This window comes from Salvelinus namaycush, chromosome 2 (genome assembly GCF_016432855.1).
Source record: "Salvelinus namaycush isolate Seneca chromosome 2, SaNama_1.0, whole genome shotgun sequence".
NCBI lineage: Eukaryota > Metazoa > Chordata > Actinopteri > Salmoniformes > Salmonidae > Salvelinus > Salvelinus namaycush.
The window spans coordinates 39,810,188-39,836,747 of record NC_052308.1 but is presented as its reverse complement, the minus strand read 5'-3'; the positions used below and the strand labels follow the sequence as shown (position 1 = coordinate 39,836,747).

General features: G+C 46.9%; 1 protein-coding gene across 7 annotated transcripts in view; it reads left to right on the top strand.

Annotated features, from left to right (window-relative positions):
* LOC120025942 (calcium-dependent secretion activator 1-like) overlaps positions 1–26,560 on the top strand; it is a 145,903-nt gene that overhangs the window by 70,295 nt on the left and 49,048 nt on the right. For all 7 annotated transcript variants that reach the window (XM_038970729.1, XM_038970713.1, XM_038970696.1 and 4 more), the window contains exons 4-5: positions 23,757–23,841; positions 24,235–24,464. In XM_038970729.1, coding sequence (XP_038826657.1) covers positions 23,757–23,841; positions 24,235–24,464 — 315 coding nt within the window. The remainder of the gene's footprint in view (positions 1–23,756; positions 23,842–24,234; positions 24,465–26,560) is intronic.

Here is a 26,560-nt window from a genome sequence, read left to right as displayed (position 1 = left end):
TAGATGTAAACCTCATATCTGAGGCTATTATATAAACAGCGGTATGGTAATGTTGCCACACAGTCTCCCATGAGTTTCCCAAGTTGTGACAAACGGACCAGTTAATAGCTGGAATCTTCACGGATCTTTTATACTTTTTCCGGAACATGAAATCTGTTCGTACCTCAAGTTCTGTGAGGTGGAAGAAATCCTTTTGTCCTGAAAGTTTACCCTCTCTCTGTCACGATCGTTGTTAGGTGAAAGAGAGGACCAAGGCGCAGCGTGATAATGATACATCTTCTCTTTATAATGAAGACGAAACAAACACTTTTACAAACTAACAAAACAACAAACGACCGTGAAGCTATATAAACAAATAGTGCTGACACTTAACACTACACATAGACAATTACCCACAACCTACCTAATGCCTATGGCTGCCTTAAATATGGCTCCCAATCAGAGACAACGATAGACAGCTGTCTCTGATTGAGAACCATTCCAGGCAACCATAGACTTACATAAACACCTACACTGAACACAACCCCATGAACTCTACAAAACCCCCTAGACAATACAAACACCCTAGACTAGACAAAACACACAAACATCCCCCATGTCACACCCTGACCTAACTAAAATAATAAAGAAAACAAAGATAACTAAGGCCAGGGCGTGACAGTACCCCCCCCCAAAAGGTGCGGACTCCGGCCGCAAAACCTGACACAGAAGGGGAGGGTCCGGGTGGGCCTTCTTACGGCGGCGGCTCGGGTGCGGGACGTGGACCCCACTCCACCAAAGTCAATACCCGCTTTGGTGGCGCCTCTGGAACGGCGACCCTTGCAGCGAGTCCCGGACTGAAGACCATCCCAGAGGGCGCCACTGGACGGAGGGGCAGCTCCGGACTGAGGGACAGCTCCGGACTGAGGGGCAGCTCCGGACTGAGGGGCAGCTCATGACGGGTGGGTAGCTCATGACTGGCGGGCGGCTCTGGCAGCTCCTGACTGGCGGGCGGCTCTGGCGGCTCCTGACTGGCGGGCGGCTCTGGCGGCTCCTGACTGGCGGGCGGCTCTGGCGGCTCCTGACTGGCGGGCGGCTCTGGCGGCTCCTGACTGGCGGGCGGCTCTGGCGGCTCCTGACTGACGGACGGCTCTAGCGGCTCCTGACTGACGGACGGCTCGGGACAGACGGGCGGCTCTGACGGCTCGGGACAGACGGATGGCTCAGAAGGCGCTGGGTAGGCAGGCAGCTCAGATGGCGCTGGGCAGGCAGGCAGCTCAGATGGCGCTGGGCAGGCAGGCAGCTCAGATGGCTCTGGGCAGGCAGGCAGCTCAGATGGCTCTGGGCAGGCAGGCAGCTCAGATGGCTCTGGGCAGGCAGGCAGCTCAGATAGCGCTGGGCAGACGGCAGACTCTGGCCGGCTGAGGCGCACAGTAGGCCTGGTGCGTGGTGCCGGAACTGGAGGTACCGGGCTAAGGACATGCACCTCAAGGGTAGTGCGGGGAGCAGCAACAGGGCGCACAGGACTCTGGAGACGCACAGGAGGCTTGGTGCGTGGTGCCAGAACTGGTGGTACCGGGCTGGAAACACGCACCATAGGGCGAGTGCGTGGAGGAGGAACAGGGCTCTGGAGACGCACTGGAAGCCTGGTGCGTGGTATAGGCACTGGTGGTACTGGGCTGGGGTGGGGAGGTGGCGCCGGATATACCGGACCGTGCAGGTTTACTGGCTCCCTTGAGCACCGAGCCTGCCCAACCTTACCTGGTTGAATGCTCCCCGTAGCCCGACCAGTGCGGGGAGGTGGAATAACCCGCACTGGGCTGTGTTGGCGAACCGGGGACACCATGCGTAAGGCTGGTGCCATGTATGCCGGCCCGAGGAGATGCACTGGAGACCAGATGCGTTGATCCGGCTTCATGGCACCTGGCTCAATGCCCAATCTAGCCCGGCCGATACGAGGAGCTGGAATGTACCGCACCGGGCTATGCACACGTACAGGAGACACCGTGCGCTCTACCGCATAACACGGTGTCTGCCCGTACTCTCGCTCTCCACGGTAAGCACGGGGAGTTGGCGCAGGTCTCCTACCTGACTTCGCCACACTCCCTTGTAGCCGCCCCCCCTAACTCTCAGGCTTCCAGCCTCGCTTCCGTGCTGCCTCCTCATACCGCCTCCTCTCGGCTTTAGCTGCCTCCAGCTCTTCACGAGGGAGGCGATATTCTCCCGGTTGTGCCGAAGGTCCCTTACCGTCCAGTATTTCTTCCCAAGTCCATGAATCCTGTGTTCGCTGCTCCTGCTGCTGCTTATCACGCTGCTTGGTCCTTTTGTGGTGGGTAATTCTGTCACGATCGTTGTTAGGTGAAAGAGAGGACCAAGGCGCAGCGGGATAATGATACATCTTCTCTTTATAATGAAGACGAAACAAACACTTTTACAAACTAACAAAACAACAAACGACCGTGAAGCTATATAAACAAATAGTGCTAAAGAAAACAAAGATAACTATGGCCAGGGCGTGACACTCTCTAATACTGTTTGGCCATGAGGAGATTCTCAGGAGTTTACGACATCTCTCTGTGACCACAGCATGGGTTGGAGGAAAGGGGGAGGCAGGGAGTGGCAGGGAGAGGGGGATGGGGCTTGATGTACCCAAACAGGCAACGTCATGACACTTGTCATAACCCCACTGTTTCTTGGCCACAGAGGGCTCTCATGGGGTGGTCGCGAGAGTGCTCAGGTAGGTGTTTAGGGGTTTCCGTTGGTGCTACTACGGTGGAAATTCCAGACCAGGTCTCCACCGTGTGCATTCCCCCTGAATATGCCGATTTGGCTCTTGCCTTCTCCAAAAAGAAGGCGACTTAATTACCACCTCATCGACTGGGCGATAGATCTCCTGGTAGACGCTGCACTTCCCAGGAGTCACGTGTATCCCCTCTCACAGGCGGAGACGGAGGCTATGGAAACAATGATCATCCAAATATAGTGTGCTATCATTAATTAATGAACAACATTATGATTTCCTATTTTACCATTTTATGAGTATTAAGTAAGTTAATTCTTTATTCAGGCAGCCATAGGCTGCAGATGGAAGCATAAAATTGTGCAATAAAACAATCTCCGACAAGGACATGAGGGGAAACAGAGGGTGAAATACACAACATGTAATGGATGGTATTGGACCCAGGTGTGAAGGAAGACAAGACAAAACCAATGGAAAATGAAAAATTGATCAGTGATGGCTAGAAGGTCGGTGACGTCGACCGCCGAACACTGCCCGAACAAGGAGAGGGACCGACATCGGTGGAAGTCGTGACAGTACCCCACCCCCCCTTTGACGCGCGGCTCCAGCAGCGCATCGGCACCGACCTTGGGGACGACCCGGAGGGCACAGGGCGATCCGGACGGAGATGGTGGAAATCTCGCAGCATAGAAGGATCCAACACATCCTCCACCAGAACCCAGCATCTCTCCTCCGGACCATACCCCTCCCAGTCCACGAGGTACTGAAGGCCCCTCGCCCGACGTCTCGAATCCAGTATGGAACGAACGGAGTATGCCGGGGCCCCCTCGATGTCCAGAGGGGGCGGAGGAACCTCCCGTACCTCAGACTCCTGGAGCGGGCCAGCCACCACCGGCCTGAGGAGAGACACATGGAACGAGGGGTTAATGCGGTAATCGGGGGGAAGCTGTAACCTGTAACCTGTACCTCGTTCACTCTCCTCAGGACTTTAAATGGCCCCACAAACCGCGGACCCAGCTTCCGACAGGGCAAGTGGAGGGGCAGGTTTCGGGTCGAGAGCCAGACCCGGTCCCCCGGTGCGAACACCAGGGCCTCACTGCGGTGACAGTCTGCGCCCACTTTCTGGCGCAGTACGGCGCGCTGAAGGTGGACATGGACGGCCTCCCATGTTACCTCTGCATGCCAGAACCAGTCGTCCACCGCAGGAGCCTCTGCGCCAAGGAGTCAGAACCGGCTGATACCCCAATACACACTGGAAGGGAGAAAGGTTAGTGGAGGAGTGGCGGAGCGAGTTCTGGGCCATCTCTGCCCAGGGCACGAACGCTGCCCATTCCCCCGGCCGGTCCTGGCAATAAGACCTCAGAAACCTACGCACATCCTGATTAACTCTCTCCACTTGCCCGTTACTCTCGGGGTGAAAACCTGAAGTAAGGCTGATCGAGACCCCCAAACGTTCCATGAACGCCCTCCAGACCCCCATAACAACTATTATAATGTAATAAAAACATTATAACAATATCTTACCATTTTCCACAACATCATGTTAAAAAATGAATGTTTGTTTATATGTAAAGTACAGGTGAAAAGTTTGGACACACCTACTCATTCAAGGGTTTTTCTTAATTTTTTTCTATTTGCCACATTGTAGAACAATACTGATGGCATCAAAACTATGAAATATCACATATGGAATGATTAAGTAAACAAAACAAAGTGTTCAGATTCTTCAAAGTAGCCACCCTTTGCCTTTATGACAGCTTTGCACACTCTTGGCATTCTCTCAACCAGCTTCATGAGGAATGCTTTTCCAACAGTCTTGAAGGAGTTCCCACATATGCTGAGCACTTGTTGGCTGCTTTTCCTTCACAGTCCAACAGTCCAACTCATCCCAAACCATCTCAATTGGGTTGAGGTAGGGTGATTATGGAGGCCAGGTCATGTGATGCAGCACTCCATCACTCTCCTTGGTTAAATAACCCTTACACAGCCCAGAGGTGTGTTTTGGGTCATTGTCCCACTAAGCGCAAACCAGATGGGATGGCGTATCGCTGCAGAATGCTGTGGTAACCAGCATGGCTAAGTGTGCCTTGAATTCTAAATAAATCAGACAGTGTCACCAGCAAAGCACCCCCACACCATCACACCTCCTCCATGCTTCACGTTGGGAACCACACATGCGGAGATCATCCGTTCACCTACTCTGCGTCTCACAAAGACAGGGCGTTTGGAACCAAAAATCTCAAATTTGGACTCATCAGACCAAAGGACAGATTTCCACCTGTCTAATGTCCATTGCTCATGTTTCTTGGCCCAAACAAGTCTCTTCTTTTTATTGGTGTCCTTTAGTAGTGATTTCTTTGCAGCATTTCGACCATGAAGGTCTGATTTACGCAGTCTCCTCTGAGACAGTTGATGTTGAGATGTGTCTGTTACTTGAATTGGGCTGCAATGTCTGAGGCTTGTAACTCTAATGAACGTATCCTCTGCAGCAGTAACTCTGGGTCCTCATGAGATTCAGTGTCATCATAGCGCTTGATGGTTTTTGTGACTGCACTTGAAGAAACGTTCAAAGTTCTTGAAATTTTCCGGATTGACTGACCTTCAGTCATTTCTCTTTGCTTATTTGAGCTGTTCTTGCCATAATATGGACTTTTACCAAATAGGCTGTCTTCTGTATACCACCCCTACCTTGTCACAACACAACTGGCTCAAACACGTTAAGAAGGAAAGAAATTCCACAAATTAACTTTTAACAAGGCACACCTGTTAATTGAAATGGATTCCAGGTGACTACCCCATGAAGCTGGTTGAGAGAACGCCAAGAGTGTGCAAAGCAGTCATCAAGGCAAAGGGTGGCTACTTTGAAGAATCTCAAATATAAAATATTTTCTGATTTGTTTAACACTTCTTTGGTTAGATGCTTCCATATGTGTTATTTTATAGTTGATGTCTTCACTATTATTCAACAATGTAGAACATATTAAAAAGAAAGAAAAAAAACCTTGAATGATTAGGTGTGTCCAAACTTTTGACTGGAACTGTAGGTGTAGTAATCATATGTATTATCATATGTAGCCTATAACAACATTGGAAAATATTTGTTTCATTTGTTTTTTAGTATTCAGTTAGCACAGTATGTATTCATTAATTGAAAATCGCAATATCTGGCCAAAAATAGTGCAATTCGATATTTTGTCCAAATCATGCAGCTCTAGTGTGTGTGTGCATGTGCATTTGTGTGTATGTGTTTGTGTGTGTCTTTTTGCGTGCCTGCGTGTGACTGTGCATGTGTTTGTGTGGGTGCATGTGGTAAGGCACATGGGCTAAGCTTGACTGCACCAGCCTGGTATGGGATCGGCACAATGCAGATTGGAAGAAGAGAAGGTACACACTGCATACCAGTTAGCCACGAGGCAAGCACGGGCTAGATAGAGATGAGCACATTCTGTAGCCGCAGGCAGGCAGAGTGCTCCCTCATTAGCATGCTCTGCATATAACAGAGGCTCTGGCTTTCTCTCTCTCACACACACAGATGCACGAGGCATCACAGGCTCAGCTATAAATAGACCAGCAGTCACCTCTCTTTCTCCCCCTCCTCCTCCAGTCACCACTAGTCTGTGTGTGCTGTTTGAGGATGTCACTTCTCCATCTCTGTCCTCCCACCTGGGAGTCATCTGTCATCAGCTGTGCTGTTAACTACACCCATCCTGTCACCTACTTCCTCACCCTTTCCCTTCGCCATCACCCCTCCCCTCCTCACCCCTTCTAATCACACCTCACTGTCACCCCTCCTCATCACCCCTGACCTGCTGTCAACTCCACTAACATTCAGGCAACGTCACATCTGTGTTCGCTGCAGCGGGGCTGTCACTTCCACTATCGTTGAAGGAGCGTTACATTTTAGCTTGGGGGAGCCTGTGTTCGTGTGTGTGTCTGTCCACCTGTGTTGTGCTGGTAACCGCAGTGACCTACTTCAGTTCTACCACTGAAATACATGCACCCTACAAAACTAAAACATCAGAGCCTGAAATGTATCCAGCAAATGAATTCACCCTTGGACTTTTTCATTGTCCTCGTATTCAGGGAATCTAAATGGGATGTCTTAGTTTCTGTAATATATATCTAGACTAGAGTGCAGTCCCTGTGTTGTCAGAATGTAGTTAGACGAGCACAGCTAACACAAGCTGCTCAGCTGCTGTTTCCAGGCAGGCGTGGCCCTCTTTCCCTCCCTCTCTTGTGAGTGTGACAGTTCTGCTTGGATTGCACCATGCCATCCAGTTAGAGGTCACTAGCTAGCCTCACACACATACACACACGTGCACGCAGGCACCCGCAGACACACACACACACACACACCAGTCCCTCAGTGCTTCACAGTTCAGCACGGCACGATCGGATGGACGGGCATCAGAGGATTGGCAGCAGCAGCCAGCATCAGGGGAAACACTTTATCCAACCACACACACACACACTCCCTTAGTGTTAGCCTCACCCTGCCTGGGTAAATCCTAGGTACATTTCTACCTGCGAAATGTATTTAAGCCTAATAGTCAGATAAATGTGGTGTCAAATGAAGCCCCTGTCTGCTGAGGTGTCATTGTCTGACAGCGCTGTGCGTGCGCGTGCCTGTTTGTGTGTGTGCGCTACTGAGCTGTGTCTGTGTGGCTCTGAAAGGCTAAAGCCCTGCCCATGTAGAAGCAGAGCAGACATTCTCTTCTGCTGCAGCTGGTGGCAAAGTTCTGATTATGTGCTCTATTAACCAGGAACTCTGTTAAATGCATCCCAAATGGCACCCTATACCCTATATAGTGGGCTACTTCCCGATAGACCCTGGTCAAAAGTAGTGCACTAAAAAGGGAATAGGGTGCCATTTGGGACGTGACCTGTGAAACACAACAGTCAGGGTGGGTGGCTGTGCCAGCCAGGTCACTCAAGATTCACTTTGAAATTGAGTACTATTACCATCAAGTATGCTTGGGTTTTGCTAAGGTGTTGTGGACGGGGATGGCGAATCGGTGTAAGCCACGAGCTCCGGCTCCGTGGGTTGAAGGGTTCTATCATAGTGGTAGAGTGTTTTTTTTGTTTGTTTTAACCCTATCCCAAACAGTAACCCTTAACCATTCAGAATGAATGCCTAAACCCTAACCGTGGAGTTGTTTTTATTTTAACACTATGCCAAACCTTAACCCATAACCTTTCGGATGAATGGCGGAGAAACTGCAGCAAAAGGAGGAACCCAGGCTGTCAAAAACACATCAAAATTGGACGTTTGGAGCAACTTCAAAAATGTACGTTTGGATAAACATGGGTAAATATCAGAATCTGAAATCAAATTGGTTAAACCGTGAGATATTTTGGGCTGCACAGTGGCCCATGCACATGCACTAAACATATACAGTGCATTCGGAAAGTATTCAGACCCCTTCCCTTTTTCCACATTTTGTTACGTTACAGCCTTATTCTAAAATGTATTAAATTATGATTTTTTCAATCAATCTACCCACAATACACCATAATGACCAATAGAAAACAGGTTTGTAGAAATGTTTGCATATAAAACAGAAATATCTTATTTACATAAGTATTCAGACCCTTTGCTAAGAGACTCGAAATTGAGCTCAGGTGCATCCTGTTTCCATTGATCATCCTTGAGCTGTTTCTACAACTTGATTTGAGTCCACCTGTGGTAAATTCAATTGATTGGCCATGATTTGTATAAGGTCCCACAGTTGACAGTGCATGTCAGAGAAGAAAAACCAAGCAATGATGTCGAAGGAATTATCCGTAGTTCTCAGAGACTGGATTGTGTAGCGGCACAGATCTTGGGAAGGGTACTGTACAAAGAATGCATGTGGTCCCGTGTGGCTCAGTTGGTAGAGCATGGCGCTTGCAACGCCAGGGTTGTGGGTTCATTTCCCATGGGGGGACCAGGGTTCAATTCCCACGGGGGGACCAGGATGAATATGTATGAACTTTCCAATTTGTAAGTCGCTCTGGATAAGAGCGTCTGCTAAATGACTTAAATGTAAATGTAAGAAAATGTCTGTAGCATTGAAGATTCCCAAAAACACAGTGGCCTCTAAAATGGAAGAAGTTTGGAACCACCAAAACTCTTCCTAGAGCTGACCACCCAGTCAAACTGAGCATTCGGGGGAGAGAGGCCTAGGTCAGGGTGATCAAGAAGCCGATGGTGCTCCAGCGCAAAGTACAGAGAGATCCTTGATGAAAACCTGCTCCAGAGCGCTCAAGACCTCAGACTGGGGCAAAGGTTCACCTTCCAACAGGACAATGACTCTAAGCATACAGCCAAGACAACGCAGGAGTGGCGTCTGAACAAATCTCTGAATGTCCTTGAGTGGCTCAGCCAGAGCCCGGACTTGAACCCGATCGAACATCTCTGGAGAGACCTGAAAATAGCTGTGCAGTGACGCTTCCCATCCAACCTGACAGAGAAGAATGTGAGAAACGCCACAAATACAGGTGTTCCAAGCTTGTAGCGTCATACCCAAGAAGACTCGGGGCTGTAATTACTGCCTAAGGTGCTGAGTACTGAGTAAAGGGTCTGAATATTTATATAAATGTGATACTTCAGTTTTTTATTTTTAATGCATTTGAAAAATATTCAAAATAACTGTTTTTCCATTGTCATTATGGGGTATTGTGTGTAGATTGATGAGGGGAAAAAACAATTTAATCTATTTTAGAGTAAGACTGTAAAGTATTAAAATGTGGAAAAGGTCAAGGGGTCTGAATATGTTTCCGAATCCACTGTACGCTACTGTACACGCTGACGTTTAAGCATCTCATTCCAAAATCGTATATTTACGTGAATAAGGAGTACAGGGACTGTACAATACTGGTAATAGAGGATACATGAAAAAAACACTTAATTATATTAAACATTCACAGTAAAGTTAATATATGAATTAGATGCAGAATCACATTTATTGTAGTTATTGCTTTTTTTTACGGATGTTAGGATTGTTGGTATTTTATAACAGATCTCATCCAGAGAGTGGCTGCATATTCCAAGTCCATTTTAATCTGAGGAGAGGACTGCTCCGTGCTCATTCCTCAATTATTTAAGTGAAACCCTTCAATGTGCTTAAAGCTGTCATCCCATTTTCTCTTTCCCTCTCTGTCTCTCTTTACCCCTTCTCACTCTCTTACTCTCCCTTTGTATCGCCCCCTTCCCCCCCCCCCCCCCTCTCTCTCTTTGTTCTTTCCCCCGCTCTCCCCCTCCCTTCTCTCTCGGTCCTTCTCTATTTCTCCATTCTATCTCTTTGACACTCTCTCTCTCTCAATCTTCTCCTCCGTCTCTCCATCTCAGTTTAGTCTGAAAACAGTCCAGCAGCTTTCACTTAAAACCCCCCTCCCTTCCTATTGTAGCAGTCACACATTAGTAGCAGCTCATTCTCTCTTTAAGGGGATTGCTGGAAGGAGCAGTGAATCAATACAGTAAAGCCTCAGAGACACACTGGGCCTGTTAATGTAATAGGAGTGGGTGAAATACAGGAGGGAGAGGAGGGCGATGGAAGGTTGAGGAGAGAAGCGGAGAGGAGAGAAGAGGTGAGGAGAGATGAGAGAAGAGAAGGGAGAGGAGGAGAGAAAGCAAAGAAGGGGTGGAGTGGAGAGAGGAAGTGTGAGGAGAGATGAGGGAAGGGAGAAGAGGAGAGAAGGGAAAGGAGGGGTGGAGAGGAGAAGAAAGGTGGAGGGGAGGAGAGGACATGACATGAGAGTAGAGTAGAAGAGAGAGAAGGAAGGGAGGGGAGGAGCGCAGAAGAGAGGAGAGGTCAACACTAGCCATGTTTTTATTTTATTTCACCTTTATTTAACCAGGTAGGCCAGTTGAGAACAAGTTCTCATTTACAACTATGACCTGGCCAAGATAAAGCAAAGCAGTGCAACACAAACAACAACAGAGGTACACATGGAATAAACAAATGCACAGTCAATAACACAATAGAAAAAGTCTATATGCAGTGTGTACAAATGGTGTAAGGAGGTAAGGCAATAAATAGGCCATAGTATCGAAGTAATTACAATTTAGCAATTAACACTGGCTTGATAGATGTGCAGAAAATGTGCAAGTAGAAATACCTGTGTGCAAAAGAGCAAAAAATTAAATAAAACCAATTTGGGGATGAGGTAGGTAGTTGGATGGGCTATTTACAGATGGGCTGTGTACAGGTGCAGCGATCGGTAAGATAATCAGATAGCTGATGCTTAAAGTTAGTGAGGGAGATATAAGTCTCCAACTTTAGCAATTTTTGCAATTCGTTCCAGTCATGGGCAGCAGAGAACTGGAAGGAAAGGCGGCCAAAGCAGGTGTTGGCTTTGGGGATGACCAGTGAGATATACCTGCTGGAGTGCGTGCTACGTGTGGGTGTTGTTATCATGACCAGTGAACTGAGATAAGGTGGAGCTTTACCAAGCAAAGACTTATAGATGACCTAGAGCCAGTGGGCTTGGCGACGAATATGTAGTGAGGGCCAGCCGACGAGAGCATACAGGTTGCAGTGGTAGGTGTTATATGGGGCTTTGGTGACCAAACAGATGGCACTGTGATAGACTGCATCCAGTTTGCTGAGTAGAGTGTTGTAGGCTAATTTGTAAATGACATCGCCGAAGTCGAGGATCGGTAGGATAGTCAGTTTTACGAGGGTATGTTTGGCAGCGTGAGTGAAGGAGGCTTTGTTGCGAAATAGGAAGCCGATTCTAGATTCATTTTGGATTGGCTATGTTTAATATGAGTCTGGAAAGAGAGTTTACAGTCTAGCCAGACACCTAGGTATTTGTAGTTGTCCACATATTCTAAGTCAGAACCGTCCAGAGTAGTGATACTAGTCGGGCGGGTGGGTAGCGATCGGTTGAAGAGCATGCCTTTAGTTTTACTAGCATTTAAGAGCAGTTGGAGACCACGGAAGGAGTGTTGTATGGCATTGAAGCTCGTTTGGAGGTTTGTTAACACAGTGTCCAAAGAAGGGCCAGATGTATACAGAATGGTGTCATTTGCGTAGAGGTGTATCAAGGAATCACCCGCAGCAAGAGCGACATCGTTGATATATACAGAGAAAAGAGTCGGTCCGAGAATTTAACCCTGTGGTAGCCATAGAGACTGCCAGAGGTCCGGACAACATGCCCTCCGATTTGACACACTGAACTCTGAGAAGTAGTTGGTGAACCAGGCGAGGCAGTCATTTGAGAGACCAAGGCTGTTGAGTCTGCCGATAAGAATACGGTGATTGACAGAGTCGAAAGCCTTGGCAAGGTCGATGAAGACGGCTGTACAGTACTGTGTTTTATCGATGGCGGTTATGATATCGTTTAATACCTTGAGCGTGGCTGAAGTGTACCCGTGACCAGCTCGGAAACCGGATTGCACAGCGGAGGAGGTACGGTGGGATTCGAAATGGTCAGTGATCTGTTTGTTAACTTGGCTTTCAAAGACTTTAGAAAGGCAGGGCAGGATGGATATAGGTCTGTAACAGTTTGGATCTAGAGTGTAACTCCCTTTGAAGAGGGTGATGACCGCGGCGGCTTTCCAATCTTTAGGAATCTCCGAAGATTTTGAAAAAGAGGTTGAACAGACTAGCGGTTGCAACAATGGCGGCGGATAATTTTAGAAAGAGAGGGTCCAGATTATCTAGCCCAGCTGATTTGTACGGGTCCAGGTTTTGCAGCTCTTTCAATACATCGACTATCTTGATTTGGGTGAAGGAGAAGCTGGGGAGGCTTGGGCAAGTAGCTGCGGGGGGTGCGGAGCTGTTGGCCGGGGTTGGGGTAGCCAGGAGGAAAGCATGGCCAGCCTTAGAGAAATGCTTATTGAAATTCTCGATTATCGTGGATTTATCGGTGGTGACAGTGTTTCCTAGCCTCAGTGCAGTGGGCAGCTGGGAGTAGGTGATCCATGGACTTTACAGTGTCCCAAAACTTATTGGAGTTAGAGCTACAGGATGCAAATTTCTGTTTGAAAAAGCTAGCCTTTGCTTTCCTAACTGACTGCGTGTAATGGATCCTGACTTCCCTGAAAAGTTGCATATCGCGGGGACTATTCGATGCTAGTGCAGTCCGCCACAGGATGTTTTTGTGCTGGTTGAGGGCAGTCAGGTCTGGAGTTCTTAGGTCTACATTTTTTTAATGGGGCATGCTTATTTAAGATGGTGAGGAAATTACTTTTAAAGAACGACCAGGCATCCTCTACTGACGGGATGAGATCAATATCCTTCCAGGATACCCAGGCCAGGTTGATTAGAAAGGCCTGCTCGCAGAATTGTTTTAGGGAGCGTTTGACAGTGATGAGGGGTGGTCGTTTGACCACGGACCCATAGCAGATGCAGGCAATGAGGCAGTGATCCCTGAGATCCTGATTGAAAACAGCAGAGGTGTATTTGGAGGGCAAGTTGGTCAGGATAATATTTATGAGGGTGCCCATGTTTACGGATTCATGGTTGTACCTGGTGGGTTCCTTGATAATTTGTGTGAGATTGAGGGCATCTAGCTTTGATTGTAGGACTGCTGGGGTGTTAAGCATATCCCAGTTTAGGTCACCTAACAGAACGAAATCTGAAGATGGATGGGGGGCAATAAATTCACTAATGGTCTCAGCAGCAGGAGACGGAGGCTGAGATCTTCTATACCCCCCTGCCAGACATCACATCAGCAGAGTAGGCCCACTCAGCAGGAGAGGCCATGCTGGAGCTTGTCTTGTCTGGATGGAGGAATTCCTTTAGATGGGAGTCAAAGACCCATCAAACAACCGTTATGATCTCTAACATGTCTGTAATTCTACAGTAGAAATAACAAATGAAAAAGTCCACACTAGCCCTAGTGCAAGCCCAAGTCAGTCCCAGTTATCCTAAAACTTTTTAGGTCTTTTTTTGCCTCCGTCTGTCTTTCTTAAGGCCCCTGTCTGTAGGGTGTATGCTCAGGGCTCTGCTGTGTCCTCAGTGGCGGACGGACTGACAGTCAGGGTCATCAGAGGGGGTGGCAGTCAGTCAAAGCATTATTGTTGCTGAAGGGTGAACAATGTTGCTTAGAGAGAGCGAGAGCGAGACCAAGCCCTCAGCCCTATCCTCTCCTCTCTTTGCATGTGTCAGCTAATATAAATCTCTCCATTCATTATTGATGAGGGAGCCTGTGAATTACTCTGCTTTACAATACACTGGGGTAGAAAACGTCTGAAGTAGCGCAGGGGGAGTTATCTAACCAGAACCAAACCACACCAGCTCCCACGCATGAACCCAATAGTGACGTTTAACATGCCTCTAATTTACAAGGTAATCTCTAGGTGCCTAATAAACACAGTGTAGAATTGTTCTTGAAGTCTCACAGACTGTCGATTTTTTATGAATCACTGTGCTTGTCATTGATTGAGGTTTGTGTACAGACATTTCCGTCATCTCTCCAGATACCTCTAGTCTTAGTCACCTCGGAAATGAAAACAGACTCACAAAAGGCGAGTGAACCCTCTAATTAAATATCAAGTGAAGATTTTCTCAAGTGATTGATTTAAATAAAAATCTATTTTGAATGTGTTCATTCAGGTATGCAGTCAGTCAGTTCAAACTAGTCTAACAGCTGCATGCACTCGCAGAAACAGAATTACACACCCATTGACTCGAGCAGGAATTTTCATTCTAGCAATTATATTTCAATGAGTTTGAAAAACTGTTCAAGTCCTAGCGTCCGTTAGGAGCTTTGGATGCCTGGGTCATGTGATCAGGTTGTTGTGCGCCTACCTGCCGTCGTGCTTGAGTGATTCAGTTAGCCCCCGGCCTCTAATCTAAATCCAGTTACGACACCATTCCCCTCTCCGGTGGTTGCACACAAACACTAGCTATAACACCATTTCGCTCTTATGGTTGCATGCAGATATCTTCCTCCGTTCACTCTATAGCGGTCACATTACAGAGCTACGGTTTGCCACAACACAACCACTCAGCAGCATAACACACCATGACAACCCACCATGGTAACAGTATCATGGCACTGCCATAAAGCAACCTGTTTTGTCAACAGGGCAACAGGGCTCTATTTGTCGTCACAAAAAGAGAGCGGGGGGGGGGGTGTACTACATGTGTGACAGGAATGGAAGTGACTGTTGTGCAGGGCAAACCTGGCTAAGCCATCATGTTACTGCAGGATCTGGGAGAGTGTGTGGGCAGAGTGGAGGGTAGACATGTCACAATGCTACAACACACACACACGCACACACAGCTATGATGAGAGGAGAGAGAGAGTTTGAGTTTTAAATAACCTTTATTGGGTCTAGGAACCCACAACACCATAAACACTCATACAAAACCATGGTTACACATCAATTATAAACACAACACCACATCTTCCTCCACTGTAACTGATCACAACAGCCTCTGAATACCCCATGTTCTCATTAACAGATCAATATTGTTAACCATTTTGTAATAGGCAAACTCAACCCTCAGTCTCACTGCCAACATCCCCTCCAGCATTCCCACCACATCCACAGACCCCTGTCCCCGAGCACTGTTCTGTTCGTGGTTTCCATATTGCTAATTTAGCTGCCCCTGACACAAAATGAAGCAAGATAACTACACCCCTTCTACTAAACCTGTACTTTAGCCCAAATATAAACTGTTGGGAAGAGAACCTCTCCCAGAGCTGAGAACCAACTAGTGATCAGGTCAATTTTATATTTTTTTATTTTTTTATTTCACCTTTATTTAACCAGGAAGGCCAGCTGAGAACAAGTTCTCATTTACAACTGCGACCTGGCCAAGATAAAGCAAAGCAGTGCGACACAAACAACACAGAGTTACACATGGAATAAACAAGCAAACAGTCAATAACACAATAGAAAAAAAGAAAGTCTATATACAGTGTGTGCAAATGGCCATAGTAGCAAGTAATTACAATTTAGCAGATTAACACTGGAGTGATAAATGAGCAGATGATGATGTGCAAGTAGAGATACCGGTGTGCAAAAGAGCAGAAAACTAAATAAAAACAATATGGGAATATGGGAGGTAGGTAGTTTGGATGGGCTATTTACAGATGGACTATGTACAGCTGCAGCGAACGGTTAGCTGCTCTGATAGCTGATGTTTAAAGTTAGTGAGGGAAATATAAGTCTCCAGCTTCAGCGATTTTGGCAATTCGATCCAGTCACTGGCAGCAGAGAACTGGAAGGAAAGGCGGCCAAAGGAGGTGTTGGCTTTGGGGATGATCAGTGAGATATACCTGCTGGAGCGCGTGCTACGGGTGGGTGTTGTTATCGTGACCAGTGAGCTGAGATAAGGCGGAGCTTTACCCAGCAAAGACTTATAGATGACCTGGAGCCAGTGGGTCTGGCGACGAATATGTAGCGAGGGCCAGCCAAATAGAGCATACAGGTCGCAGTGGTGGGTGGTATAAGGGGCGTTGGTAACAAAACGGATGGCACTGTGATAGACTGCATCCAGTTTGCTGAGTAGAGTATTGGAAGCTATTTTAGAGATGACATTGCCGAAGTCGAGGATCGGTAGGATAGTCAGTTTTACTAGGGTAAGTTTGGCGGTGTGAGTGAAGGAGGCTTTGTTGCGAAATAGGAAGCCGATTCTAGATTTGATTTTGGATTGGAGATGTTTAATATGAGTTTGGATGGAGAGTTTACAGTCTAGCCAGACACCTAGATATTTGTAGTTGTCCACATATTCTAGGTCAGCACCGTCCAGAGAAGTGATGCTAGTCGGGCGGGCGGGTGCGGGCAGCGAACGGTTGAAGAGCATGCATTTTGTTTTACTAGCGTTTAAGAGCAGTTGGAGGCCATGGAAGGAGTGTTGTATGGCATTGAAGCTTGTTTCAAGGTTAGTTAACACAGTGTCCAAAGAAGGGCCAGATGTATACAGAATGGTGTCGTCTGTGTAGAGGTGGATCAGGGAATCACCGGCAGCAAGAGCAACATCATTGATATATACAGAGAAAAGAGTCGGCCCGAGAATTGAACCTTGTGGTACCCCCATAGAGACTGCCAGAGGTCCGGACAACAGGCCCTCCGATTTGACACACTGAACTCTGTCTGCAAAGTAGTTGGTGAACCAAGGCTATTGAGTCTGCCGATAAGAATACGGTGACAGAGTCGAAAGCGGCCAGGTAGATGACGACGGCTGCACAGTACTGTTTTTTATCGATGGTGGTTATGATATCGTTTAGTACCTTGAGTGTGGCTGAGGTGCACCCGTGACCAGCTCGGAAACCGGATTGCACAGTGGAGGAGGTACGGTTTGATTGTAAATGGTCAGTGATCTGTTTATTAACTTAGCTTTCGAAGACTTTAGAGAGGCAGGGCAGGATGGATATAGGTCTATAACAGTTGGTCATCCCGACCAACCTGGGACAGTGTAAGAACAGATGTGCCAGAGTTTCAGACTCAGCACAGAATGGACACCCTTCCCCAACAGTAGGATCTAGGTGTACCAGATGCATATTGGTGGCTATGGCTCCATGTATTATTCTCCATTGGAGGTCAGATGTCCTCTTTTCAATAGGCAGTTTGTATAAAGACCGCTAACAGCCTTTTGGGGAGAAGACCTCGTCGATTTTACCCCTTCTGGGGTTAAAGCATGGGACACTTTTACACAGATTTTGTACATAGCCCTCTTTCCCACCGCCTTGAACTCCCCCAGCTCTGGGGTATGGAAGGAAAGCAGCATCCCCACGTCCTCCCTGAATTCCCCCGCCGCAGCACTAACATTCAGTGCAGGGAACACAATCCAGACCCTCCGTCCACCGATCAGAATTGGAAGTGTCAGTCACATACTGCCGATGAAGTACTGGCAAGGAATTACAGACCTCAGCTCCGACCTTCCTCAGTAGGCGAGATGATCAGATCCCCGCTCTTTCTCCGAGCTCCTCCAACGATCTGCTCATACTCCGCATCAGATGACCCCGCTTGGTACACCCCACACCTAATAGGCATGAACGTAGGCTGGCTGAACCCAGAGCACGGGTTCTTCAAAAAGCCACATCCCTGGTGGCATGCCGGCCTTACGGGACTTGACACATACTCTCCAAAGCTGCATAACGGACTCATAAAATGGAGTCAAGCCAGACAAAATCACCCCCCTCTAGCTTTAAGAGGAAAAGATGCTTGTCTAAGCCTAAACAGCCCGGTCTCCTCATCAATGTATAGGCTGTGTCGACCCAGCTAGAACTGTCACAGTACAACAGTCTCTGGGTTGCTTGAAGCCATGATCCTGGAAGAAATGTCCACCAGACCCTGCCCACCCTCATGCAGTGGCAGGTAAAGGGCCGCAGCTTAAATCCACTGTTGTCCAGACCAAAATAAATTGACAAGGGTCCTCTGAAGCCCTTGTATGACCACCCCCCCCCCCCCCCACCCCCCCACCGTGGCTGTAAAATCATTGGTCTGTGCCACAGCGTAGAGGCAGCTAGATTATTGGCAACTAGCATCCTTCCTCTATAAGACCATTTGGCACCAGGTGGCACCATTTCCACCTTGACAATCTGGCACACACTTTCTCCACTACACCCTCCCAGTTCTTTTTCGGAAAGACATCAGAGCCTAGAAAAAAACTCCAGTCTTCATCCCATTTCTGCCCCACTGAAGCCACCATGGTAACCGTGGAGCGGAACCTGTCTGACCTGCCCACAGCAATTCGCTCTTTTCCCAATTGACTCTAGCTGAGGAGGCCCCCTCATACACCTTTAGAGCGTTTGAGAGAACCTTAACATCCTCACCCCCTGTAATAAAAACTGTCACGTCATCTGCAAACGCAGACAGTGCTATCGTGGGACCCTTCATTACCCCTGGCACAGAGAAACCAGTAAGCCTCGCTCTTAAAAAACAAAGCATTGGTTCAATTGCCAGACAATATAACTGCCCTGAAATTGGGCTTCCCTGCCTGATAGCCCTTTGGACGGGGATGGGGCAACTTAAACCACCCCCCCACCTTCACCATACATGAGGCCCCAGCATACAGTAAACTCATCCAAGACAACAACGAAAAACATTCCCAAACCCAAATACTTTCATTGTTTGGTGGTCCACACGGTCAAAAGCCTTCTCCTGATCCAAAGAAAGTAAACCCACATTCACATCAAATAGTGTACAAATGTCTAAAACATCTCTTATTGGAAACAAGTTAACAATAGAGCGGTCAGGTACACAGTAAGACTGGTCCTTGTGGACCAAGAGCCCCAGATACTCTTTCAACCTGTTTGAGAGACATTTAGATACAATGTTATATTCCGCACACAGAAATGCAACAGGTCGTCATTTTTAGAAGAGCCAAATCCCCCTTTTTTTGGCAACAATGAAAGCACAGCATGTTGACAGGAAACAGGAAGAGAACCCTCATGAAAAGATTCACACCACTTCATAAAAAGCCCCCCAAAACTGATTATAGAACTCAAATGGTAAACCATCGATGTCAGGGGCTCAGCCTGATGAGAGCTGCATAACTGCTGTGGACAGCTCCTGCAGAGTAATGTCAGAATCCAAAGCAACTCTCTGCTCAGGGCCCAATTGAGGAAGTCCATGTAACAACTGTTCAGTACACAGAGAATCACAATCCTCCGCCTTAGAGAGCAGAGTAGAAATCCCTGGCATGTTGGCGCATTTCACTGTCATCCATGGTCACCTTCCCAATAGAGAGACGAAGGCAGACCATCTGTTTGCGTTGCAATGTCGACTGCCCTAGGTTAAAAATAAAAATAAATAACCATAACATCCGCCTTGACCAATAAAACCCGACCCTTGACAATCTCTGTTGTAGATACCACAGTCATCCTAATTGCCACCCCAGCACTGAAATTAGTACCATGACTGAGTGTATGCTGCCCCTCCCACCACATATCCCAGTCAACCTCATTAGCCTCATCACTTTGGGTCTCCTGCAGAAAAACTACAGTAAGCCTTTTCTGTTTTATTACTTTCAATACCCAAGCCCTCTTATTCCTGTCCCTTCCCCCATTAATTTTGAGAACCTACCCTTGGTAACTCCATATAGAAAAGAGAAAGGAAAAGCAAAAGAAAGCAGAGAAACCAGACTGTGTTTTTTTTCTCTCTCTCTCTATGAGGCATGAGGCATCTCTCTCACGATCATCATCATTTTAATTTTCTCTTAACCTTACCACGTTTACCACTACATTTTGCTGCCGTGACAGCATTAACACATTTCCTCAAGCGAAAACGCTTCTCACGCAACTGGTCTAATCCCACCGTCTTCTGTTACATCACAGCTGACCTCAAAATGTAACATTAAAAATTTTATCTGCCAATCTGACAGATTTCCCAAAAGTCTGATCCAGGAACCCATTTACCTCATCTAGATTGTAAACTGAGTCTTCACCAGCTGCTATCATATCAAGAGAGATATCCATATCCTTCTCCTGATCCTCCTCAACTGAGGCCTCAGACCCCTGACCCCTCTGCCACATGCCTCTCAACAGTCCATCACTCGTACCGGGCATCTCCTCCACTACCTGGGAGACTAGCCCCACCTGAACCCCCTCCTGTACCCCGTTACTCATAGTGGGAATCTCCCCCCCAGTCTGAGAAAATGGCTCTCCAGATCCATCCTTACCTCCTACAACAATATTTTTCTGCTGCATACCATTCCCCTCTGTTACAAGTTGCAACTCCGTGCCATCAACATGGACAACTTGTTCCTCAGCAACAGGTGCTTGTGTCTGCTCTACCACTGTCAGCCCGCCTCTCCCTACGTCAGTGAGCCCAGGTGTTATGAGGACCACCTGCGCCCCTCCCTCCACCTTCTCCCTTTTCGGGCAAGCACGTTGCTTATGGCCAACATTCCCACACTCAAAACACTGTTGACTACCCGTACCAGCATAAGCCATATACAGTCTGTTGTCACTTTAAACGATAACTCCAAAGTCTATTCCGGTGAGTCCAAAAACATGAACACCTGTCGCCGAAACCTGTTTCAAAGCCGGGTGTTTGCAACCCAACGGGACAATCTTAATTGAACTCTCAAACCACAATAACTCGCACTCCAATTGCTCATTGGGAGTTAACAGCGGTACATTCAAAATCGTTACTCTTGTTGATTGAGAAAAAAAAGCGGCGTAACTTGAATAAACATACCTTTAAGAAATACGCCATGCTCAACAAGACACTCTTCTTTAAGAAAAACCACCACGGTTTTATTAATCAGTGACGCATAAGCAACATTCTCATAGCCTACCTTCTCTCCAATGGCGAACAGAAACTCCTCCAGTGACAGTAGCTTCAATAACACACCTCAAGCCGCACTGAAGTGACAGGGACGGCGTCCCCATGTGGGTCGCCACCCCTGCCAAAGCCATGAAAATTTAGACAAGAAAAACAATATACTTAATTCTACCACAACAAATAATCACCTTAATCATGCATAGAAAAAGGAAAACCACCAAGAAAAGTAAAACAAGAAGGAAAAAACAGGCGATCTAACTCCAGACAACACTCGCTCATACAATTCCCAGCATGCACTAAACACTCCCAGCATGCAGAGAGAGATGCACGTCTTGGGAATGGGGAGTCATTGCTTACTTGCTTATGGCGGCAAATTAATCTACAGGGAACCTTGAAGCCAATACAGCTGGGTCTCAAGAGAGATGCTCCTATAGGGATGCATTACTCCTTACGTTCTATGGAAGCATTGCTTACTTCTATGCAAGCAAGCATTTCCAGGCTATAACTTCATACCATAATTCCTTAGAGCTTTTAGTTGTACTTCAGAGAGGTATACACTGACTGCACAAAACATTAAGAACAATATTGATTTGCACCCATTTCGCCCAGCCTCAATTTGTTGGGGCATCGACTCTAAAAGGTGTTGAAAGCATTCCACAGGGATGCTAGCCAAGGCTGACTCCAATGCTTCCCACAGTTGTCTCAAGGTGGCTTGATGTAATTTGTGTGGTGGACCATTCTTGAAACACACTAGATACACACGGTGTGCCTGGCACTTACTGCCATGCACCAGTCATACACTTACAGTGCCTTTGAATCACCTTTCACAGTGATTACAACCTCAAGTTCTCTTGGGTATGACGCTACAAGCTTGGTACACCTATATTTGGTCAGGTTGGATGGGGAGTTGGATGGGGAGTTGTACTGTCAGGTTGGATGGGGAGTGTCGTTGCGAAGCTATTTTCAGGTCTCTCCAGAGATGTTCGATTGGGTTCAAGTCCGGGCTCTGGCTAGGCCACTCAAGGACATTCAAAGACTTGTTCCGAAGCCACTTCTGCATTGTCTTGGCTGTGTGCTTAGGGTCGTTGTCATGTTGGAAGATGAATCTTCAACCCAGTCTGAGGTCCTGAACACTCTGGAGCAGGTTTTCATTAAGGATCTCTTTGTACTTTGCTCCGTTCAGCTTTCCTTCGATCCTGACTAGTCTCCCAGTCCCTGCTGGTGAAAAACATCCCCACAGCATGATGCTGCCACCTCCACCATGCTTCACCGTAGGGATAGTGCCAGGTTTCCTCCAGACGTGATGCTTGGCAGTCAGGCCAAAGAGTTCAATCTTGGTTTCATTAGACCAGAGAATCTTGTTTCTCATGATCTGAGAGTCCTTTAGGGGCCTTTTGGCAAACTCCAAGTGGGCTGTCATGTGCCTTTTACTGACAGGTGTGTGCCTTTCCAAATCATGTCCGATCAATTGAATTTACCACTGGTGGACTCTAATCAAGTTGTAGACACATCAAGGATGATCAATGGAAACAGGATGCACCTGCTTCAATTTCAAGTCTCATTAAAAAAAGGTCTGAATACCTATGTAAATAAGGTTCTGTTTTTCTAAAAACCTGTTTTTGCTTTGTTATTATTGGGTATTGTGTGTAGATTGATGAGGAACATTTTTGTTTAATCAATTTTAGAATAAGGCTGTAACAAAATTCGGAAAAAGGGAAGGGGTCTGAATACTTTCCAGTATTCAGTGTTCAGTATTCAGTGCCTCACAGACCAGGTTCTCAATACCCCAATCCACAGTGGCAGCAAGGCATGAGGTAGGGAGAATAGTTTCAGAGGTCGAGGGTGTGGCAGAAGAACTGTATAGGCGGGATAGGGCGTCAGGCTTCTTTCTTTGAGCCTGGGCGGTAGGAGATGGTGAAGTTAAATCTGGTGAACAGGAGGGCCCACCGGGCATGCCTGGAGTTGAGGCGCTTGGCTGTACGGAGATATTACAGGTTTTTATGGTCGGTCCAGACCAGAAATGGCTGTTGTGCTCCTTCCAACCAGTGCCTCCACTCTTCCAACGCCATCTTCACCGCCAGAAGTTCTCGGTTGCCGACATCGTAGTTCCTCTCAGCAGGATTGAGACAATGGGACAGGAAGGCACAGGGATTAAGCTTTTGGTCCTGGGCAGATCGCTGGGACAGAATTGCCCCCACTCCAACATCCGAAGCATCCACTTCTACCACAAATTGACGCGAGGGGTCCGGATGGATGAGAATGGGTGCTGTTGTGAACCGATGCTTTAGGTCCACAAAGGCTTTGTCGACAGCTGGAGACCATTTGAACGGTACCTTGGGAGAGGTGAGTGCTGAGCGGGGGGCCGCCAGGGTGCTGTAGTACCGAATAAAATGGTGGTAGAAGTTTGCAAAACCAAGAAACCATTGCAACTGCACTCTGGACGTTGGTTGAGGCCAATCCACCACTGCTTTCACCTTTCCAGGATCCATCTGAACATTGCCCTCAGCAATGACATATCCCAGAAAGGTGATTGTAGAGCGGTGGAACTCACACTTCTCGGGGAAAACAAGCGACACCTGGAGGGGGTGGAGACAATAACGAGGACAGCTGAAACCGATCAGGGTGTGACAGGAGCAGTGATTTGAGTTTCTACAATATTAAAATCTCTAGAAAAGTTGTGCGATGCTCACAGGTTCCTATGTGTTGCTGTCCTGTTGTCCTGAAGAAGGCCCAGTTGGGGTCAAAACATTGCTTGATTAAACTCAGACTTGCGAGTGCCATTATGCTCTCTAATCCAACACCAGGACAAGTTTATTTTAAAATATGTGTGCAAAACACTTCTTCCTGTGTTTGACCCTCTAGTTGGACAACCTGGACGAGCAGGCTGCCCAGATCAGACGGGAGCTGGATGGACGCCTGCAGATGGCCGATCAGATTGCCAGGGTGAGTCTGATAGCCTATACACACTGCAGCAGAAGAACATCAACACACTGGTTAGATTGTGCAGAGCCACACATAAACCTGAATAAACAGTTTGTAAGCATCAAAACGGCTTCACGATGCGAGTTCTCCGAGAGCTTCACTATTGTAGAAACAGCTTTACGTCACAATTAATATACTGTAGGCTATATCTGGTAATCTATTGAATGACATGTATTCACATTAGTGTTGACAATACATTAACACATTATTTGGATTTGATTTTAATTTATTTTATTATTATAGTGTCTTGCTTCATCGGGATGACCAGCCCACATGGACACAAAAGCTGACTTGTTATGGTAAAAACCCTTCTGTAACTCATACTTATTGATGTGATTTTTTTCTTCTTCAAAGGGAGGCAAATTCCCCAAGTTTGTGTCGAAGGAGATGGAGCAGATGTACATAGAGGAGCTGAAGGCGTCAGTGAACCAGCTGATGGCCAACCTAGAGAGCATGCCGGTGTCCAAGGGAGGAGAGTTCAAACTGCAGAAGCTGAAGAAAGGACACAACACCTCCATCATGGACATGGGTCAGGAGGACGAGAACACACTGTCCAAGTCTGATGTGGTGCTCTCCTTTACTCTGGAGGTAGGAACCCTAACCACTGCCCTAAATCTAGCCTGAACCCTAACTCCAACCCTAACACTAAGCCTGGCCAAGTCTGAAGTCATGCGCTCCTGCAGTCTGGAGGTCCTAACCCTAGCCCTGACCCTAAACCTGACCTTAACCTTAACCCTGTCCAAGTATGATGTGGTGCTCCTCTTAACTATGGAGGTGCTAACCCTAGCCTAAACCCTTCACCTGGTACTAGCCCTAACCCTGTCTAGGAAGGATAAGACCTCAGCATTTTGGCATTATGAGAGAATATCCTAAATACAGTGTTACCCTTTCTGTAATGTGATTTTCTCAGTCACAAAGAAGTCACACTCTAAGCACAAGGCCATTTGAATAGAGATTAATGCCATACAAATGTTCAATAGGAACAGTGCCTCTGAGAGAGCTCCACCCTATTGTCCTGAGCTTCTCGCTCTCAGACAGACCTTTTCACCTGCCTCTGTCTTTATAAAGAGAATGAGTCATCATACACATTATCGACATATTTATTAACAATGGCTCTAGGTTCTGCAGGGCAAGGAAAACAGAGCTTGACATGCTTTAGCACTTTCTATTGATGTCTGTGGTGGTGGTGATGATATAGCAATATATATATCTCAGCTGGCCCTTTGGAAAACTAGACCTGATCTGCACTTTCATTGGTCTATTGATTATTTTAGCACATGAATACATTCCAGGCCAAAGTCCCAAGGTGAGTTTGCTTGTAGTTATCTTCTCTCTCTAGATTTATATCATTCTAGACCAGGGCCCCTATTCACAATATGTCTAAGAGTTGGAGTGCTGAATGATGTAGAATCAGGTCCAGCCGCTTAATTGTTATGCTTTAAAAGGCCAAAATAATCCTAGATCAGCACTCCTACTCTGAGACGCTTTTTGAATATAAACCCAGTATAGATTGCAAACAGATGGCCCTCTAGCCATAAAGAAAGAGAAGTAAAATAAATGGAAGCTTTCAGGAAGAACATTTTGTCAAAATGACTCCTCCACAGTACTCCCCCGATCACTAGGGTAGACTTCCGTTGTTTAGTTACAAATCACAGATCACAAGGTAGACCTGGATTATGTAGTGAACCAAAATAAAAACCTCCTTTTATGATTCCGTAGCAACTTTGTTACTCATCCTTCATCACAACAAGAGTTATTGTGATCTCAGAGAATTCAATATATGCAGAAGGGCTGTTTCTGTTCCCCTAGCTACTTTAGGAGAAGGAAGTATAATTCTAGCATGGGCAGATTAATACTGCTCCTTCCCAGTCCCAGCAGTTGATTGTAGTGGGGAGCAGAGCAGATGTAGTGATTATGGTGCGAGGACTGAAACTACTGCTTTATAGATCAGAGAGGCTGGCCTGATTTGTAGCTTCTGTCATGGAATTTATTAATGGGGCTTTTGGACTCCGTTGTCTTTTTTAGTTTAGAAACGTTTGTGGAGGTTAGGTGTGGTGTGGCTGTTATTAAGCTTTAGCTACTGCAGGCCTATGATATGAAGGCGGTGCGTCCCGGCGCACTTCGGGTGAGGAAGACTGTTTCAGGCCTACCAGAGTTACTCCTATAATCGAACAATATAACACTTATCTTCACACAAAATATTTGGATTGAAAATGAACGAATGACTCTCCTTCTGTACATCTATATCTGTATGGCAGACGCAGTAGCCACTTGACATAAAGAAATGCATGTCGGTGTCATAGCATGCCACGGGCATATCTCTATCTCTCTGGGGTTAGGACTAAACTTCTCTTCATATATATATATATATATTAAATAATGTCATACAGTGGACACCTATGCCTTTGCTAGCAATGCCCTGATACATTTAGTTCTCAAATCTCTGACAGCTGAACCGAGAGGTGGACAATTATTGTTTCAAGAAAGTAGCCTAACTTGCCATAGGCTGTTATTAAGGACATGTAAATGTGGACATTTGGCCAACATCCCTTTTTTATTGATGGTGTTGGCTGGTAAATGAAAATCTTCCCTGTTATGTTGTCCAGCGCAAATTTTCCTAAAGGAAACTCTGAAATGGCATGTTGTTTTTATGAAGATTTTAGAATATTCACATACAAAAGCAG